Below are 17295 nucleotides of genomic sequence, written 5' to 3'. Positions count from 1 at the left end.
GAAAACCTTAAGTTTTGAGACACTTTTAGGGGCATTGGCTAAATTCAGAAGGTGCTGGTATTACAACAGAACTTATAGGCATCTAGAGATTTCATGCATTGTGCACTGAAGTTTTTGGTCTCTTAATTTTCTTTGACTTACATCTCCTCTTCACACCTCACTCTCCTCAGTATAAGAAAAATCCTCTATGTAGAGAAAGTTCAGATCATCCTGGAATTTCGCATTATGTCTAAACTATAACACCTGATCTACTTCCATTAAACCGAATACCATTATTTTGGTTCTCACTTGAAGATTATTCAAAACAAATGATCGTGGGTTAGTCATCAGCATATCAAAGATAAATGAGATCCCTCCAGGTGGTGGGGACATTCATGGAAGTGCCAAGGTGGGGAGAGGCCAAGTGCTCAATCAGATTATCACAAACACTTTTCACTTAATTTCCCTAAAACAAAAAAAGTCAAATTGCTTTCAGTTTTCTAAAGAGAAAATGGCAACACAAGATCTTCAAATGAGCAAAATGCTTCTTTCATGTCCTCACCAAGTATTAACATTTTCTAAAATGTAATCTGCTCTGAGCTCACAGATGAGCACCTTTCACATTAGGTGATATGCAAACACACCATTATTTGCTCAGTAGGGAACAGGTGTTTGTACGTTTGTACGCTCTAGTTAATAGGAAGTTTTCTAAGCAAATGAAGGGAAGGGAGTGTGAGTGGGGTAGGCATCCAACCCTGTAATGTCTACCCAGATTCCAAGAAGGATAAAAATAAAGCCATTGAAATAAAGGTGATTTAACATTTGCATACAATTTGGCACCGATACAAAGCACTGAGTGTGTCACTTGTTGCTGATAAGACAGCCACTGTGTGAGGTACAAACTGACATGGAAAATTAAAAAGTCAGTTAAAGGGCCTGGCTTTTCTCTCTGCTTTCTGCTCAACACATATAAAATATCTTATGTGCAGCTTTCATGCTGTCTATCCTCGCAAAATAAAGTTTTTCTGAAGAATTGGCTAGTCTTACAAGTCATCCACCGATGCAGATGCCTCTACAGTGAGATGCTGGACAATTTATTCAAGTGACCAATGGTGATGGCTGAATTGAACATTCAACAAATGGCTCTAAATGGCCCAGTTTTGGGGTTCCCTCTTAATCTGACTTTACTACTGCAGAACCTCATTCTTGCAGTGTTAGCAAAAGTCACGAAGGATGTGCTTTTGTTCTCATACACGGATTCTTCATGTAGAAGAATATTTGAGCAGTACAAAAGTATAACGGTATAAAACCATTTGTGAAGTGATAGCCCAAGGTAGTTGGAGGTGAATGTAGCCAGAAGTTAGAATCTTGTGGCAAAGGAAAAGTTTTATGGACTGCACTGGAACTACTTAGTTTTACATCCTCCTAAATACTTCCAAGGTACTCTCAGATTTATGTTTTGGCAGGTATTATTCTTGCTACAGAAGTAGATGGGGAAGAAAAAATTAGGTGGAAGTATCTGCCCAATGGCATGTGGCTATGCTAAGGGAAGGAAAATAGTACTTGGGCTAAAACTAAGGCCAGTAGGTGAAGACAACAATTTTTGGCTTTAAATATGTATCAAGGTTACTTATTGAATACTAGAAAGAAGTGTTTTCAACTTTGCAGAAAAGAAAAACCAAATTTTCTTTTAAGCCACAGCTCAAGATGTAATCATTAGACATTAAATATCTGCTCCTACATTTTTTGATCATGAAAAGTGATTCAGTTTGTTATATATTCAAATCCAAATTATAACTAGTTGACTTATAATGAGATTTTACTGCTCTTTCTTAGCATTCTAATCTTTGGATGTTCTATAAGTTACAATTTAAATGAAATAATTTTCATCTAATTCCTTCAAATACATTAAGCATCTACTCAATAGCAGATGGACATTTAATCTGTAAACTCTGCAGTGTAGCTATTAACAGTTCTATTTTATTGCTGAAGAAACTGGCTTTAAAAAGAGACTTGTCCCTTATAGCTCTTTCCCTCAAAAAAATGAAGGAGCAGATATTTTCAATGAACTTTATGTAAATAGAATGCTGACCATTTAACCTCTAGTTAACTTGACATTCTTCCCTGGGCATAACTATAGCCTCTCTGAGAACTGGAAAATACTGCATAAGGCAAAAAGTCAGAATTTTATGACATTCCATGATAACTTCAAATAAGTTATGCTTAAGAGGATGGGACATGGATAGGCCAGAGCACCAATCATATTTGCCTAGCCATAAAAACAGACAGAATTTAAAGATCTGCAAGGATCGAAGGAAATAGAGCAACCACCTTTAACTGAGGAGCAGCATTCAGTCGGTGTCCCGGTGTAGCTTCAGAAAGGATACAAGATGACCCGCCAATTTTGACTGGTCCAGGGACATCCCAGAGCTCATGGTAAATCCTGGGAGGTGACAAGTATTGAACACACTGGCAAATATGAATTTGCTTATTCCATCTGACTAGCACCGAGATGGACAGTGAACAACTACCTAGAATCCAACAGTTAGCTAATCCCCCCTCCCCATCTTGGAAAATCATTCATGGGGTTAGTATGACAATAATATAAATCAAGGCTGACACAGCTAAGTGCTGTGTCACAGCTGACCATCTGGATATAGGGTTTGCCAGTCCTAACTGACTATTTTCATTATTTAATCAAATATTAAGAAAGGTATAATTCACATGCAACTCTGTCAAAAAGAAAAAAGGTTAATTTCCTATGACCAGCACAAACTGTTAACCTGTTAAGAAAAACCCAATTTCCCCAGCATTCTAGAATATAAATACCTATCTGTTTCTTTATAAACATCTTAGGATGAGGATGAGGAGGACAAATGAGATAAAGCCAGGAGCTAACACCCCACAGGTGCCTTCCTCATCCTCCCTGTGGCTGCAGCATTAAATAGAAAGTCAATCCTTTGTTGTGATGGTCATGATGTATTTGAATATGTAGATCTTTAGATATCTCTTATTTATCCAATCAGGTCTATGGTAAGTGGTTTTTGTTTTAGTGGTGGAATAATCTCATCAGTACTTCCTGAGAGGTTCAAACATGATCACTGGCCAGATTCCGAAGAGAAACTGTGGAAACAAGTTAGAACAAAACAAGAGAAGATAAGTTTGTTCCATGTTATTCCCCAAAAGAATGAGAAAGAACCCTCAGGGCTGTGACTACAGGGCATGATAGGTTGCTAGTAACTGTTCTGATATGGTAGCCTGAGCACCGCATATTCTTCCAGAACTCATAAATAATTTTCATTTAATTCATTCAAATGTATTAAGCATCTACTTAATAGTAGATGGGCATTTAATCTGTAAATACTGCAGTGTAGCGATTAATAGCTCCATTTTATTGTTGAAGAAACTGGCTTAAAAGAGACTTGTCCAAGATCGTGTATAATAAACTGAAGGCTTAAAGCCAATGTCTTTTGATTTCAACGCCTGTGCTCCACTACTTTTCCATGCCCCTCTTTTCTTCTCCTACATCCATCCCATCCTCCTGATACCCTCCCCCCCTCAACACACATGCACATACCACCTCCCACCCCCAAGACATGGACTTACTTTCACTTTTGGTCTGTGTCTCAGGTAAAGTGTTCTAGTGTATAAACTGGAAGAAAAGGGGATGGGAAAGCTCTTAATAATAATTTTTAATTCATGAACTCGTTTGCTGACAAAGTTAACCATACTGCCTTTGTGTATACAAAGAAAAAAAAAAAACACTGGCATATCTAACACTTGGCAAGATGCTAAGGAAGACAGAGAAATGATTAACTTGTATATCATGACATTAGAATGTTTGTAGTTCAGTAGTGGGTATCCCACTAATGCTTGAAATGATTCATATCACAATTAACTGTTCCATATTTTTTTGCTCCCCCCTCAGGACTGGGGCTTGAACCCAGTGGCTCTCTACCACTGGGCTATATTTCCATCCTTTTTTTTTTTTTTTTTTGTACCAGGGATGGAACCCAGGGATGCTTAACCACTGAGCCACATCCCCAGCCCCTTTTGTATTTTTTTTTTTTCATTTTTATTTTATTTATTTATTTATTTATTTATTTTTGTGGTACTGGGGGTCGAACTCAGGGCCTTGTGCTTGCGAGGAAACACTCTACCAGCTGAGCTATCTCCCCAGTCCTGTATTTTATTTTGAGACAGGGTCTCCCTAAGTTGCTTAAGGCCTTGCTAAATTGCTGAGGCTGAGGCTGGCTTTGAATTTGCAATCCTACTGCCTAAGCCTTCTGAGCCACTGGGATTATAGACCTGTGCCACCCACCTGGCTCCTCAACCCTTTTTATTTTTTATTTTGAAGTATTTTTATTCAGATGCTTCAGTTAGTGAGGTACCCCTATACCCCAAATTTCCATATAACTGAAACTTAAACATCTAAGCTTCTTTTATTTTAATTATTTAGAATGAAGTGTCTCTAAAACATATTTCCTGCCTTTAAAAAAAATGATAGTAAGAGGGTTGGGGATGTTGTTTAATGACAGAGAGCTTGCCTACAATGTGAGAGGGTCCTGGGTTTGACCCCCAGCACTAAAAAAAAAAAAAAAAAAATTAAACAATTTAAACATTAATAGATAACAAAGAAAAAAAAAATGAACTCAAAACCCTGCCACCTACTTGGGAGGTTGAGGCAGGAGGAGCTCAAGTTCAAGGCCAGACTGGGCTAATAGTAAGACCCTGACTCAAAGGGTTGGGGATATAGCTCAGTGGTAGAGCACTAGCCTAGCATGTGTGAGGAGCCCTGTACTGCAAAAAAAGCAAAAAGATCGTGTCACCAAATCTAGTTGTTACTTTTATTTTTCTACATTCACTTTTTTCCCATATGCAATATAATTTTTCCACAGGTTTAACAATTTTATAAGTTATGAATTTGTCTGTTTCACTTAAATATTAGATTTTTCTTCCTTCCTCCCTCCCTCCCTTCTTTCCTTCTTCCCTTCTTTCTTTTCTTGAACCCAGGGGGTACTTAAGCACTGAGCCACATCTCTAGCCCTTGTTATATTTTATTTTGAAACAAAGTCTCACTAATTTGCTTAGGGCCTTGCTAGGTTGCTGAGGATGGCTTTGAACATGTGATCTTCCTTTCTCAGTCTCCAGAGCTGCTGGGATTACGGGCAGGTGCTACCATGCCTGGTGTAAATATTAGATTATCTTTCTGTGTTGCTATAAACTTTTCATATTTTTAATCTCAAATGGTGAAATAAAGGACATATTATAATTTATTTTATGATTCTGTACTATTGGGCAGTTCGTTTTGTTATTCTTCTAAATTAATTAACATTGTGAGAAGCACTTTTGTGTTTATACAGAAATTCTTATTTTTTGTGTAATTTCTTAAGGGTAAATTAGGAATAAAATAATGGGTAATATAAATTATAAAAAATATTTTTGTGGTGCTGGGGGTTGAACCTGAGACCTCATATATGCTAGGCAAGCACTCTATTACTGAGCTACAACCTCAGTCCAACATTTTATTTATCTATATCTTTTCTATATCTATATCTATATCTATATCTATATCTATATCTATATCTATATCTAGCTATATCTACATCTATCAGGGATTAAACCCAGGGCCTTCTAACCACTGATCCACATCCCCAGCCCTTTTTAGTTTTTATTTTAATACAGGGTCTCACTAAGTTGCTCAGTTCCTTGCGAAGTTGCTGAGGCTGGCCCAGAATTTGTAATCTTCCTACCTCACCCTCCTGAGTCACTGGGATTACAGGTGTGTACCAGCACACCTGGTCCAACATTTTATTTTTATGAACACATGTAATTGTCAAATTTTTTCTCAAATACTTTACATTAATTTATACTGCCAAGTAATGTGTGATCATACCATTTTTACTGCAACATGAAGACTGCTGAAAGGAGTTTCAAAACACTATAGCTCACTTTACAAAAAGTATCCCATTATTTTATTTTAAAGTTATTTTTGAATAGGTAATAATTTGGCAAAACAACTCAAAAAATGCAAAAGTACACAGTAAAAAGGAGGTGTCTCTTCTTCCCTTGACCCCCCAAATTCTCAGCTCCTTGGCCCAGAGGTAACAGATGTTACTTACTAGTTTCTATACCAGTAAACAGATAATTTATGCTTTATAAGCATATGCATATATTAATCTTTTTTTCTTTCCTACCTTTCCTTTTCTTTCTTTCTGATACTGGGGATTGAGCCCTGGGGTGCTCTACAACTGAGCATATCTCCAGCCCATTTTATTTTGAGCCCAGCTAAACTTGCTTTCTCACAAAAATAGACATATCGTTTTAGAAGGCATTTCCTTTTAGTGAGATGAAGTTTTTTATTCACTCATTTGTTGCAAATCTTTCAAAAACACATGGTCCCTTCTCCCTTTTCAAAATTTAAAAAAGTTTCAAATGAACAGGCAAGATTGGTAGGATGAATTCCTGTAACCCCTTCTCCCAGACTATTATTATTTAATCACCTTTATTCAATCATACCCACATACCTACCCCTACATATACACATGCACACACAAATATGCTTATATACATACATATATAAATAATATATAAATATATAAATATACATATATAAATGATGTATAAATAAATGTATAAATATACATGTATGTGCATCTATATTCTATAGAGTTTTTGACATGATGTTCAATCACACCCTAAATATTCCAATGTGTTCTGTCACAAAGACACTCTCCTAAATCACCAAAATAAAAAATAAAAATAAAAAGGGTTGGGGATGTAGCTCAGTGGTTAAGTACCCTGATAGGTTCAATCCCTAGTACCCCCCCCCAAAAAAAAAAGAAGTTTTATTCTTTTTTTGAGACAGGGTCTTGCTAAGTTGCTTAGGGCCTCACTAAATTGCTCAGGCTGGCCTTGAAATTGTGATCCTCCTGACTCAGCCTCCCCAGTCACTGGGATTATAGGCATGTGCCATTGTGCTCAGCTTCTTCTCCTCCTGCTACTTCTTTTTTTAATTTTTTCCTTTGGTGGTGGGTGCTAAAGATGGAACTTGAAGAATGGCACATGCTATGCAAGTGCTCTATTAGCACTGACTAAGCTACATACATCACCAGCCCTTTAAATTTTTTTTTTTTTTTTTTTTAATTTGAGACAAGGTCTTGCTATGTTGCCTTGGCTGGCCTTGAACTTGCTGTCCTACTGCCTTAGCCTGCTGGGTAACTGGGATTACAGATGTGTGCCATGGCCCTTAGCTGGGAAGGGACTTTTTAAGGTCATCCTTGGCAGAGGCAAAACTAGAACATAATTTCCTGATCTATCTCTTAACATTTCATACTTACACCATTCTATTCCAAGAGGAAAAAACAAAAAAGGAAACAAACAACAACAACAACAAAAAACAATCCTTCAATACTAGGTTAAAAAGTCTCTATTTCCTACCTGAAAAGGATGTGAAGATAAGAACCCAGGCCAGTTAAAATATGCCACCATGCATGAAACTGTGTGGTAACACCTAGAATAGGTGGTACCTCCTTCCGAAAGTCCCTGTGTAGGGAGAGGGAAAATTATATTAAAAGTTAAAAATATTTATTAGCACTAGTGTTGACAGTGTTAGAGCATCTTAAAATATCATTTGCAAACATGGCAATCATTTAATTTCCTTAAGCCTGCCATATTGTTTTCTAAAGTGTATTCTGAGGAATAGCACTCCTAGAAGTTCCATGAAGTAACTCTACTCAGATTAATGTGGGAAACATATAATTTATTGCCTTCTTTTCTGTAACACACTTTGGGAAATGCTAGTCTAGCTAGTTAGTTCCCTTGAGTCTATCCATTAAGAAACTGGATACATGCTATTCCTGTCACCTTGGTGTGGCTCCATGTAAAGCCCTTTAAGATCTATTATTTCACCTTGTATTCAGTGATTCTTTGAGGAGGTTTTATTCTTAGCTTTGCTTTAATAATCTGCTTTTTGCAGGTTAAGAACCTAAAGTTTGGAGAATTGCCCAAGTCAGTCAGTTAGTGGTACATCTATCTGGGTCTCAAATCCTAGATTTTTTTTTCCCCTTTCAAGGTAGGGGGGATTGAATTCAGGGGAGCTCTATCACTTAGTTAGCTATCTACACCCAAGCCCTTTTTAAATTTTGTTTTGAGACAGGGTCTCACTAAATTGCCTTAGGCTGGCCTCAAATTTGTGATCCTACTTCCTCAACCTCCTGAGTAGCTGGAATTTCAGGTATACACCACTGTAGCCAGCTCTAGATATTTCTATTCAGTTTATAGCATACTAGTATTTACTAGAAGAGAAAACCAATATGAAACAACAGATTATTTTGCTAGATATTATCAATTTTTGAGACAATTACCATCTTTAAGAGTCACATTGTATGTTGTAGATTCTCAATGGGGGATGATGACCTCTTAAGCAGTGCAAAATCTCCAGGTGTTTTGTTGGGTGTTCCTGATTCAGAACCATGCACTTAGCTTTTAGTTTTCTAAACAAGGTGTGTTATTTGCTTGTCTACATTTAAAGTCTATGTTTACTTATTTAAATGGTTTACTATGGAGAATTTCAAATGTGTGAAAGTAGGCAAAATAATATCCAACTTGAGTAATTTTCAACTAGTGGTAATGAAAGAGGATAAATAGAGTAGGATGGTGGGAATACAAGGTTAAGAGAATAATTCTATAAAATAAGCTCACTGTACTGACTTCCCACATGCTTTCTTTGCCAAAAAGCAATCTGCTTGCAGTTATGCCTGGCCTGAGGGGACAGGATATGTCACATTCTTTAACAAACTGAGGCAGAGGGTGAAGGTCTGGCAGTCAGTGTAGATAATGAATGACTGGTTATCACTAGCTATACTTCCCAGGTCAATGGGTTAACAGCTAACCTCTGGGATAGCACTTCCCAGCACAAGGTAAATCCTTAAATTCTCGTTCCTTCCTGCCCTTAGGCACATACAGGAAGATTAAAAGATTGCAGGGGAGGTCTATAAAAGAGCTACATCCCTACACCTTTTTAGTTTGAGACAGGGTTTTGCTAAATTGCACAGGCTGGCCTTGAACTTGGAATCTTCCTGCCTCAGTCTCCCGAGTAGCTGAGATTACACATGTGCCACCTTTCCCGGTTTGTACGTATGTAAAAAATGTCAACATTGGTTAAAATTCATTCACAGCATCCTTTCTTCCTCCCTCCCTCCCTTTTATTTGTGGTACTGCCAGGGATTGAACCCAGGGCCTTACACATCCTAGACAAGTGCTCTACCACTAAGTTACATGTTTAGTCCTTTCCTTTTCACCTCATGTGGCTCAAGGCACTAATATTTTTATATGCCTATGAAATTTTGTTTAATAGGAAGCTTCCAAAAATATTTCTCAAGGATGAAAATATATCTTACCTCAGTGAGTCACAAAAGATATTATCTATGTTCCATAAAAAAAATCCCAATAAAAACAAACCCAAAGATGTATAACCCAGTCCTCTAAGCCATGGATAAACCCTGTGGGAAAAAAAAAAAAGAAAAGCAAAATGAAAATTTCTCAAGTCAGGTAATGACCACAGCAGCTTGGAGTCACGCTTTCTGAGAAGGAAAGGTTTTTATTAGTATTACAAGCCAATCTATTATTTAATGCATTTGCCAAAAATGTGTAGGGCCTTCCTTCCTTCCTTCCTTCCTTCCTTCTTCCTTTCTTTCCTTCCTTCCTTCCTTCACTGGGGATTTAACTCAGAGGTACTTTACCACTGAGCTACACCCCCAATCCTTTTTAATTTTTATTTTGAGACAAAGTCTTGCTAAATTTCTCAGGCTGGCTTTGAACCTGGATCCTCCTGTCTCTGCCTTCCGAGTTGCTGGGAAACAAGATGTACCACCATGTCTCCCCCCATTTTTAAAAATGGGGGTCTTCCTATGTTGCCCAGGGCTCAAGTGATCCTGGTTCAAGCGATTCTCCTTCCTCAGCCTTGTGAATAGATGGGACTACAGGTGTGTACTATGCCCAGCCATTTCCCAAATATATTTAGCCATTAAAAGGTACCAGTAGAGAATGGGCCACCAAGACTTTGCTAAGTATATCAGGAGGCTAATCTGAAAATTGGTGTCCTTGAGGAGACTGGAGAATGGTGGATTAGAATTAATATGAATCAAGTCACAAGCTCTGTTAGGCACTAAATTAAAAACATACACACACACACACACAAAGAAACACACATTCATTAAATCACTTGATAATATATACTGAGTGCTCACTATTTTCTTAGCATTGTTACCAGCATTTGAGAGGTTGGCAGAGAATAAGGGAAAGTCCCTGCTCTCAAGGAACTTACAGTATAAGTGGAAGGGTAAATAAGTAAATAAATATATAACTGGTTTGAAGAAAAATAAAAGGCCTGGGAAGGGGAAAGAGGGTGATATGGAGGTATTATCAGAGTGTACACAAACACACTCTTAAATCTTTAAATAAACACTTGAAGCATGTATTATTCTTTTTAATTTACTGATGAGGAAACTGAAGCTTGATGAGTTACCCAAAATAATAACAGCTTATTTGTCTTTTATAGCTTCAATGAGGTAATCTGTACATATATATTTAAAGTGTATATCTGATGAGTACATCTGTACATACCCATGAAACAACCACCACAATCAAGATAATAAACATAACATCACCCTCAAAAGCTCAGTTTGCATTTTTTTTAAAAAATGGAATCATACCATATATGGTCTTTATTGTATGGCTTTTTTCATTTGACATTTTGAGATTCATTCATGGTGTTATGTGGATCAGTACTTCCTTTATTGCTTAATAGTATTCCACTGTATGGATATAGCACAATTTATTATTTCTGTCCAAATGCTGGACATTTTTGTTTCCAGTTGAGCATTACAAATAAAGCAGCTATGAACATTCATAATCAAGACCTTGTATGGAATTATGCTTTCATTTATCTCAGATAAATAGCTAGGAAAGAAATGGCTGGATTGTATGGCAGCTGTTTGACTTTTTTCTTTTTTGTGGTCCTTGGATCAAATCCAGAACCTTGTACGTGGCTACCACTGAGCAGCACCTCCAGGTTTCCAACTGTTTTCTTAAGGGATGGACTCCAATTCATATTTCTACCAGTTTCAGTTATTCTACATCCTCAATACTTGGTATGTCAATTCTTTTCATTTTAGCTATCCTAGCAGGGGTATTTCATTGTTTTTTCTTTTCTTCTTCTTCTTCTTTTTCCAAATGCTGAGAATTAAACCCAGTAACACTGAATTACATCCCCAGTTCTTTTTTTGAGACCATATCTGGCTAAATTGCCCAGGCTGGCCTAAACCTTGTGATCCTCCAGCCTCAGCTTCTGGTGTTGCTGGGAGTATAGGTGTGTACTACTGTGCCTGGATCATTGCTTTCAATTTGCATTTCCCTAATCATTAATGTTCTTGAGACCTTTTCATGGACTTATTGATAATCATATATCTTCTTTGATGCAGTACTTATTACTTGTTTTCTTATTGAGTTGCAAGAGTCCTTTATACATTCTATACGTACATTCTTTGTTGGATAAATATTTTGCAGGTATTTTCTCCAAGTCTGTGACTTGCCTTTCATTTTCTGAACACTGTCTTGAAGAGTAAGTTTGCAAAAAATTTTTTTCTTTGGAATGGGGTCTTGCTATGTTGCCCAGGTTGGCTCGAAAACTGGGCTCAAGTGGTCATCCTGCCTCAGCCTCACAAGTAAGTGGTATTACAGGCATACATCACCAAGCGTGGATTAAAATTTTTTTTTCTTTTGAGAAAAAGTAAAAAGAAGATTTATTGCTTTGCTAGTAAAGGAGAAACATAGGGGACTTCTGCCTCAGAAGCTGTGATTCTCCTCATCAGGGAAAACAGAGGGCTTTTAAGGAAGCTTTTTAAGAGTTGCAATCCAGGTGTGCTCTGGTAGGGGGTCCCAGGACACCCTTAATTTTTTTTTTTAATAATGGTTTTAAATTGAAGTTCATTTTTCTCCATAAGACTATTCAGCTGTTGCTGCATAATTTGTTTAAATAGTGATCTTTCTTCCACTACATTACCTTGGATGTTTACTAAAGATCAGGTAGTGTGAGTGTACATGTCTACTTTTGGATTTTCTTTAGATCTATATTTCATCCTTACCACCAATGCAACTTTGTCTTGACTGGTGCAGAACTGAGTAATCAAGTGGTGGTAAGTCCTCTTTGGCGCTGGAGTTGGAACCTAGGGCTTATGCATGCTAAATATGTGCTTTATTACTGAACTACACACCCAGCTCTAGACATCTTTTTCTGTTTCAAAGCTCTTTGGCTATTCTAGATCCTTTGAATTCCATGTAAATGTCAGAATCAGATTTTTATTATATTGAAACTACAAATACATTTGGAAGAATTAACAGCAATATTGAGTTGTCTGACCCATAAAAGGGAATATCTCTCCAAGTATTTAAGTGGAGTATTTTTGCTTAGAAATAAATCTCTTAGCAAAAACCTGTATAGTTTTCAATGTACAGATCATGCACATAATTTAACCCTAAACATTTGATATTGTTATAAATTATACTTTAAAAATTTTCATTTTCCACTTATTCAGTGCTAGTATATAGAAATATGATTTTTTGTTTGAATCTGACTATAATCTTATGACTGCAAAATTTTACTTATTACTGCTAGTAGTTTTTTGGTACATGTTTTTTGGTTATGTTCTTTGATATTTTGTGTACACAATCATGTTACCTGCAAATACCATGTTGGATAGGATTTCCACCAGCATAATGCTGAACAGACATGGTATTGGCATAATATCCTTGTTTTATTCTTGATTTTCAAGGAAAAAACTTTTTTTTTTGGTACTGGGAATTGAACTCAGTGGCACTTACCCACAGGGCTACATACCCAGTCTTTTTCATTTTTTATTTTGAGACAGGGTCTCACTAAGTTGCTGGCTTCAAACTTGTAATCCCCCTGTCTCAGCCTCCCCAGTTGCTAGGATTATAGGCATGTCACCATGACTGACTCAAAGAAATTTAAAAAAATATATCATGACTAAGTGTGTTATATGCTGTAGAGTTAATAAGATAAGAAATCCCCTTTCTTTGTGGTGCTGGGATTGAACCCAGGGCCTTGTGCATATTAGGCAAGTGCTCTCCCATTGAAAAAATTATTTTATCACTAGTTTGTAAGGTCTTTTGTTTTTTATTTATTTTTGGATCATAAACAGGTGTTGAATTTTACAGAATACTTTCTGTAAACCTATTGATATGCAGTTTTAATCCTTTATTTTAATATAGTTTTTAGGACATGTAGAACAGTTTTAGTAGAGTTTTACATACAGTACCTTACATATAGAACATTGTATTTGCAAATTTAAATAATATCTGAAGGTACAATGGCATGTATTTTTATTAAAGATAAATTTAAGTTCACTATCAGTTCTAAAATATACAGATTGCTAGAACTGATAAACAGAACGAGGCAAAAAATAGTCAAGTGTTATATGTCATCAAATAGCTTCTTCTTAGTAGTCTTTTTCCCATTTAAAAAAGTTTCCTTTATTTTTAAAACAGTGAATAGCAATAATAGATTTTTTAATTATATTGTTATTTTAACTATACATATTCATATACAAGCGAATATAAAAGGTGATGGATTTAAAAACCCACGGGGGCTGGGGTTATAGCTCAGTGGTAAAGCACTTGCCTAGCATGTGTGAGGTACTGGGTTCGATCCTCATGCCACATTAAAAAAAAAAAAAAAAAAAGTATTGTGTCAATCTACAGCTGAAATTATAAAAAAAAAAAAAACAAAAAACCCAAGGAAAGCACAAACCTGGCAAGGTATATAAAGGGCACTTCTCTACTGTTGGATGAAGAATTTCAAGAGAAGATGAGCTTAAGAGAATCACAGGTTTCGGCTTTTCAGAGTTTATTACAGCCCCAATTTGGGGAAGACAAGAATGAGTGCCAGGAAACAGGGCTCATACAAAGGAGGTACCTGGCAGGGTGACAATTTGTGCTAAGTGTGAAAATGTGACAGGAATATGATTAGGGGGGAGTAGAATGCTGTTTTTTGTTTGTTTGTTTGTTTTGCTTCTAAACTTACTTACCATGGCCAATCTTCAGCTCTCAGGAGTAGTTCAAAGCAAAATTCTTCTGTGGGGTGAAATGAATTGTCTTTGGTTATCCAGGTAGCAGGGCACGGAGGAGAGAGCAAGAACTTTATCAGCACATGGTCCATGCAAGCTAAGTACAGGTAAGATTCTAGGAACATTCCACCCATATATTATCAGGTGCAAGAGTGTGAAATATAGAAGGCCTCAAAATATCTATGTTTGGAGTCACACTGCTTCATTCTGGATTGGCTGCTTGTGTGGTGTATAGCTGTTCTCTGAGAAGTCCTTTCCCTTCACCTTCACCTTGGGAACTGCCCTCGCCGTCTCTTGGGTTGGAACTCCTGTTTTGAATCCCATACCTTCCTTCTTATTGAATTACTCTCTCATTTTGATGAAAAAATTCTCTAAAATAGAAGGGTGTTCTGGAGCAACAATTTATGGGATTTAAGTTTTGAGAACTTTTTAATCTATGATAAAAAACATTTTTTCCATAGAATTCTAGGTTAGAAATCATTTTTCTTCAGAAATTTGAGGGCACTGATCTACTGTTATCTAGTTTCTAATGTTGCTTTGGCAAGTCCAAATTATTATGATTTGTAACCCTTTGTATGTCCACCTGCTCCCCAGTTCTACATACTTGTTGAATCTTCCTTGTTAGAGAATTCTGAAACTGGCACGGATCTATTTTCATCCATTGTGCCTGGGTATCCAGTGGGCTCTTTCAATCTAATAACTCATGTCCTTCAATTATAGGATGTTTTTACTGAATTATTTTGGTGATTTTTCTCTCTTCCATTTTGTCTGTCTTATTTCCCCTCCCACCACTTTTTATAGTATTGGGGATTGAACTCAGGGGCTTGTACTCTGTCACTGAGCTAGATCACAAGCCCCCCTTTTAAAAAAATATTTTATTTTGAGACAGGGTTTTGCTAAGTTGCTCAGGGTCTCCTCAAACTTGTGATCCTCCTGCCTCAGTCTCCCCAGTAGCTGGGATTACAGGTGTGTGCCACTATGTCTGGCTTCTGCCTCTGCCCTTAATGTTAGTTCTTCTATTCTGGTTCACCATCATCTACTCAATAAGATTCCCTTGGAATCTCTTCTGTTTTCCATTTCTTTCTCTTTTTTGTCCATACTCAGAGTAGATTCTTAACTGAATCTTTCAAACCCTTCAATTCAGTTTTTCATTTTATCATAGTTTTAACATTTTTTGATTCTCCAAATGTTTCCTTTTTTATAGCATCCTATTCTTGAATCATAGGTATATTATCTGTGGGAATATTAATGAATTAATGATTTTTTACTGTTTTTGAAATTTTCTCCTTTCTGAATCAATTAACTCCTTCAAGTTTATTTTTTCATTATTACTTGTTTTGGACTCTTTCATACTGGACGCATTTATCATATGTCTGGTACTGTCTTCACTGTGTGTATGTGTATGTGGGGGGGGGGGTACTGGGATCAAACCCAGGAAGTTTACCACTAAGATAAAACACTAGTTCTTTTTAATCCTTTATTTTGACAATGTCTTGTTAAATTGGCCAGGCTACCCTCAAACTTGTCATCCTCCTGCCTCAGCCCCCAAAGTCACTGAGATTACAGGCGTGCATCACTGCACCTGGCTATAATGTAATCCTATACTATATATATATATATATATATATATATATACACACACACACACACACACACACACACTAATACTCTTTATATATATACACTAATATAATATATAAAAACTAATATATATATATATATATATTAGTTATAGATGGACACAATACCTTTATTTTATTTATATGTGGTGTTGAGGATTGAATCCAGTGCCTCACATATGCTAGGCAAGCGCTTTACCACTGAGCCACAAGCCCAGCCCTAGGCTCTTTTTTTTTAAAGATATTTTTCATTGTAGATGGACACAATGCCTTTATTTTATTCATTTATTTTTAATGTAGTGCTGAGGATCAAACCCAGTGCCTCACACATGCTAGGCAAGCGCTCTGCCACTGAGCTACAGCCCCAGCCCGACTCATTTTTTAAGAGTCCAAAAAAGGGAGACTAAAAAGGTGATAACAAACCAATTTTACTCAATCTTCTCTTGGTAGAATTTTAAAAGGAAGCAAAATGAGATACTTGGTGATCTTCATTATTGTGTCTCTGTTTTCCTTAATTTCTGTCATTTATTTTTTCCATTCTTCATTTCTCTTCAGGTTTACTCTGTTTTCTAATTCTTGAAGTTGGGTACTCAGTTAATTATTTTTCAACATCTCTATTTCTAATGCAAACTTTTAAGATTATAGATTTTCTTCAAAGAACCGCCTTAGGTACATTCTATTTTGATTTGTAGTGCTTTCATTGTGATTCCACTCTAAGTGCACTCCCCACAAACCAGTGCTAGGGATCAAATGCAGGCCTTGCACATGCTGTGCAAGTGCTCTACCCTTGAGCTACATGGCTAGCCCCCCATTCTGAGCATTTTAAAATCTCTAATATAATTTCCTTTTTCACTCATGAGTATCCCTGCGATCCTTTTTTGAGAGAGGGCCTTTCTATCTTGCCCAGGATGGCCCTGAACTTCTGGCTTTAAGGGATTCTCTTTCTCAATATTCTGAGTAGCTGGGACTGTAGGCTCTGTGTTACTGCACCTGGCAGTGTGGTTTTAGGTTTGCAAAACCATAGGCTATTTTAACTAATTCTGTTTTACTTAAACTAGTTGCACTATACCCAGAGAACATGCTATATATGATACTAATTCTTTAAAGTTTTTTGAGCCTTGCTCTAAAGCTAATATATGGTAGATTTTGTACTTGTGTCATACATGCTTGAGAAGACTGTATTCTTTAATTTCTGAGAGTACTAGATCATTTTCTTATTGTATTAGTGAGATTTATTCATTTTTTGGTAATACTGAATTACTGTATTAAAATATCTGCATGATGGAGAATTTTCTATTTCTCTTTGTAATTTTGTCAATTTTTGCTTAAAAATTTCTGAAAAAAGTTTAGAATTGCCATTTCTTTCTGGTAAACTGAATTTTTATTACTTATAGAGGCCATATTTGTTTTAAACAATGTCTTAAAACTTTGTTATTAAAATTTCTAATAAAACTTTTTTTTGGGTGCTAGGGATTGAATCTATCAGGGTGCTTAACCACTGAGCTACATCCCCAATCTTTTTTATTTCTTTTTTTTATTTTGAGACAGGG

At 36.5% G+C, this 17295-nt stretch overlaps 1 protein-coding gene across 2 annotated transcripts in view; it reads right to left on the bottom strand.

Moving 5' to 3' along the window:
* Window positions 1–1060: 1060 nt before the first annotated feature.
* The window catches only part of Acer3 (alkaline ceramidase 3), a 164925-nt gene continuing 148690 nt past the window's right edge, over window positions 1061–17295 (bottom strand). For both annotated transcript variants that reach the window (XM_047515803.1, XM_047515804.1), the window contains 4 exons: window positions 9381–9482; window positions 7420–7524; window positions 3586–3631; window positions 1061–3102 (listed from right to left, as the gene is read on the bottom strand). In XM_047515803.1, the coding sequence (XP_047371759.1) occupies window positions 3049–3102; window positions 3586–3631; window positions 7420–7524; window positions 9381–9482 (307 nt within the window). In that variant the 3' untranslated portion in view covers window positions 1061–3048. The remainder of the gene's footprint in view (window positions 3103–3585; window positions 3632–7419; window positions 7525–9380; window positions 9483–17295) is intronic.

This window comes from Sciurus carolinensis, chromosome 11 (assembly GCF_902686445.1).
Source record: "Sciurus carolinensis chromosome 11, mSciCar1.2, whole genome shotgun sequence".
NCBI classification, from domain to species: Eukaryota; Metazoa; Chordata; class Mammalia; order Rodentia; family Sciuridae; genus Sciurus; species Sciurus carolinensis.
Note: the sequence above shows the minus strand (reverse complement) of the source record. Positions and strands in the feature narration are given on the sequence as shown.